The sequence below is a fragment of the Arachis duranensis genome, chromosome 5 (assembly GCF_000817695.3).
Source record: "Arachis duranensis cultivar V14167 chromosome 5, aradu.V14167.gnm2.J7QH, whole genome shotgun sequence".
In the NCBI taxonomy this organism is placed as follows: Eukaryota; Viridiplantae; Streptophyta; class Magnoliopsida; order Fabales; family Fabaceae; genus Arachis; species Arachis duranensis.
In genome coordinates, this window is record NC_029776.3 from 93,185,524 (window position 1) to 93,187,916 (window position 2,393).

Genomic DNA, 2,393 nt, shown 5'->3' on the forward strand with positions numbered 1-2,393 from the left:
AAAATATAATATTAATTTATATCTATTTAAAATTTGATACACTATTTTTTGATTAAATTAATTTGTTTGATCTAATTTTGACAAAAATAATACAATTTAATCGATTATATATATTAAATTTAAATTATTAAAAAATATGTAAAAAGAAAAAGACTTTTTTAGAGAAAGATAAATGACACAGTTAGTCATAAAAAACGCGCACATACTGGCTATAAATATATTTATATAAGGCGGCTATATACATCAGTATTCAGCAAACATGAAGGTATAACTTTACTTTTCTTTTTATTAATTAACTATAGATCTACCCAAATTAAACGCTATGTGTTGATCTGCATGCAGCAAAAAATAGTAATAGAGGTCACAATGGAGAATGAGAAATGGAGAAGCAAGGCTCTCAAAATTGCTTCAGAGGAAAAAGGTGGGTGAATAATCTCATGCATTATGCGTACCATTCGTTTTTTAATAAGGTTAATTTTCATGTACTCACAGGCGTGACTTCGGTATCAGTGAATGGTGATAACAAATTGGAAGTGATTGGTGACAACGTGAACACGGTTTGCCTTGCTAAGCAGCTCAGCAAGAAGTTTTGCCCAGTCACAATCCTCTCTGTGGAAGTACTGAAACCAATCAAAGAAAAAGAAAAAGAAAAAGAAAAAGAAAAAGAAGTAGCACCACCACCAGAAAACCCTCCTCGTGGTGATGATGACGGTTGTGGTTCCGGCGGCGGTGACGGCAACATCCCTTTTATACCGGGACGGTATTATCCACCGTGTGATCGGATGGTGGTTGTCGTCTGTGATTCATACAATGACTGTTATGAACCAGGTTGCACTATCTTCTGATGATGGATGGATATTCACCACCACGCCAATAATATAGTGTGGAAAAGTCTAGTGGGTCAGTAACTTTTTGTGTTTTTTAACCAGCATTTAATCATCAAAATAAAAGTGAGTAATTTTCTACCATTAGATGTAATTTTACACCATTAAAAACACTTTTGATGACCAATTGATGGTTACAAAATATTAAAATTGTTGCCCCTAGCATTCCTCGTATAGAGCAGGCCTACTGCATTACTCTTCTCCACTTCTCTCTCTATATATATATATATGGTTTAATAAAGATTAGACAAGTGATGATTCGAAAACTCATCAAGTTTTTGCTAAAATATAGACACAATGGAAGAATCTTAATCATCCATCTTGTATGGTTTCACGTACAATATACTAGATAAATGATTATTAAAATCTTGGTTCCTCTCTATATTTAACACAAACGAATTTATGAATCTGTCTTTGTTAATATCCCAATACTGTAATTCCTCGAACAGGCATGCACGTACACTTGAATTAGGGTTGATTCAGTTGGACAATCCTTATATATATATATGTGTGTGTAACTATATGCTACAAGATCAGATCAAGTCATTTTAATACAAGATCAGATCAAGTCATTTTAATAATTAAATTTAACTAAATTAGTCTAATAATGTAATGATTGATAATAAAAAGTTTAAGTTAAAGAAAAAAAAAGAAAAACTATAAGAAGAATAAAAAAGACTTAATTAAATTTGATTAAAAAATAACTTATTTACCTAATTTTTTTTAAAGTATAGTTAGGTCTCATGTTCAAGAAATGGTTAATTGTATATTTCCGTCGACAACGTATCAAATCACAACACAATGGGGTCATCTTCGCTTACTTTTAAGCTGTGTTTAATAATTTTTTGTGCGTAATATATGTGGTGGCTTAGGACATTTTTTTATTGAAAGTAATTAATTTAGATTGGTTAAATAGTCAATTTATTTATCTATTTAAATAAATATTAAAAAATTTAAATTTTATTTTTTATATATAATAATTTGTTAATCAGTAATAGACTATTTTAAATAAAATTTTAATTTGCATAAATTAGTCGTTATTCGATTCAAATTAAAAATACTGTGAATAAAAAAATTGTTTTAATTAAAGGCATTTTTACTTATCCAAAATAAAAAACAGTTATGCTAAATATAAGACAAAATATTAAATACAAAATACAAAAATTAATATTTTTATATTTTGTTTAATAATAAAGTAAATATAAGATAAAATAAATATCAAAAAATATATTTTATTTTTATTTTTTCTTTCATACAAAATTTAGAAAAAAATAAATTCGTAAAAAATGTAATTATAAAATATTGATATTAACAATAGAAAGAAAAAAATAAATTATTTCCATCCAATATCTTTATGGTTTTTTTTTACAAAAACAAAAAAACAAAAAATATACTAAATTCAATATTTCATAACACAATAATATTTTTATTCATGTCAAATACAATTTTATATTTTTGTATCATATTTCAATGTCAAATGTTTGTAATCAAACGCTCCCTTGCCCGTAT

At 26.9% G+C, this 2,393-nt stretch overlaps 1 protein-coding gene across 1 annotated transcript; it reads left to right on the forward strand.

Annotated features, from left to right (window-relative positions):
* Positions 1-253: 253 nt before the first annotated feature.
* LOC107490553 (heavy metal-associated isoprenylated plant protein 47-like) lies at positions 254-947 on the forward strand. The gene is made up of 3 exons (XM_021143133.2): positions 254-265; positions 343-421; positions 493-947. The coding sequence occupies exons 1-3, from the start codon at positions 260-262 to the stop codon at positions 843-845; spliced, it is 438 nt and encodes a 145-aa protein (XP_020998792.1). The 5' UTR covers positions 254-259; the 3' UTR covers positions 846-947.
* The last annotated feature ends 1,446 nt before the right edge of the window (positions 948-2,393 follow it).

Bases quoted from the DNA above. Each gene is read 5' to 3' on its own strand.
- LOC107490553 (XM_021143133.2), top strand. The intron at 422-492 runs GTGGGTGAATAA...ATGTACTCACAG, and splicing joins AATTGCTTCAGAGGAAAAAG to GCGTGACTTCGGTATCAGTG.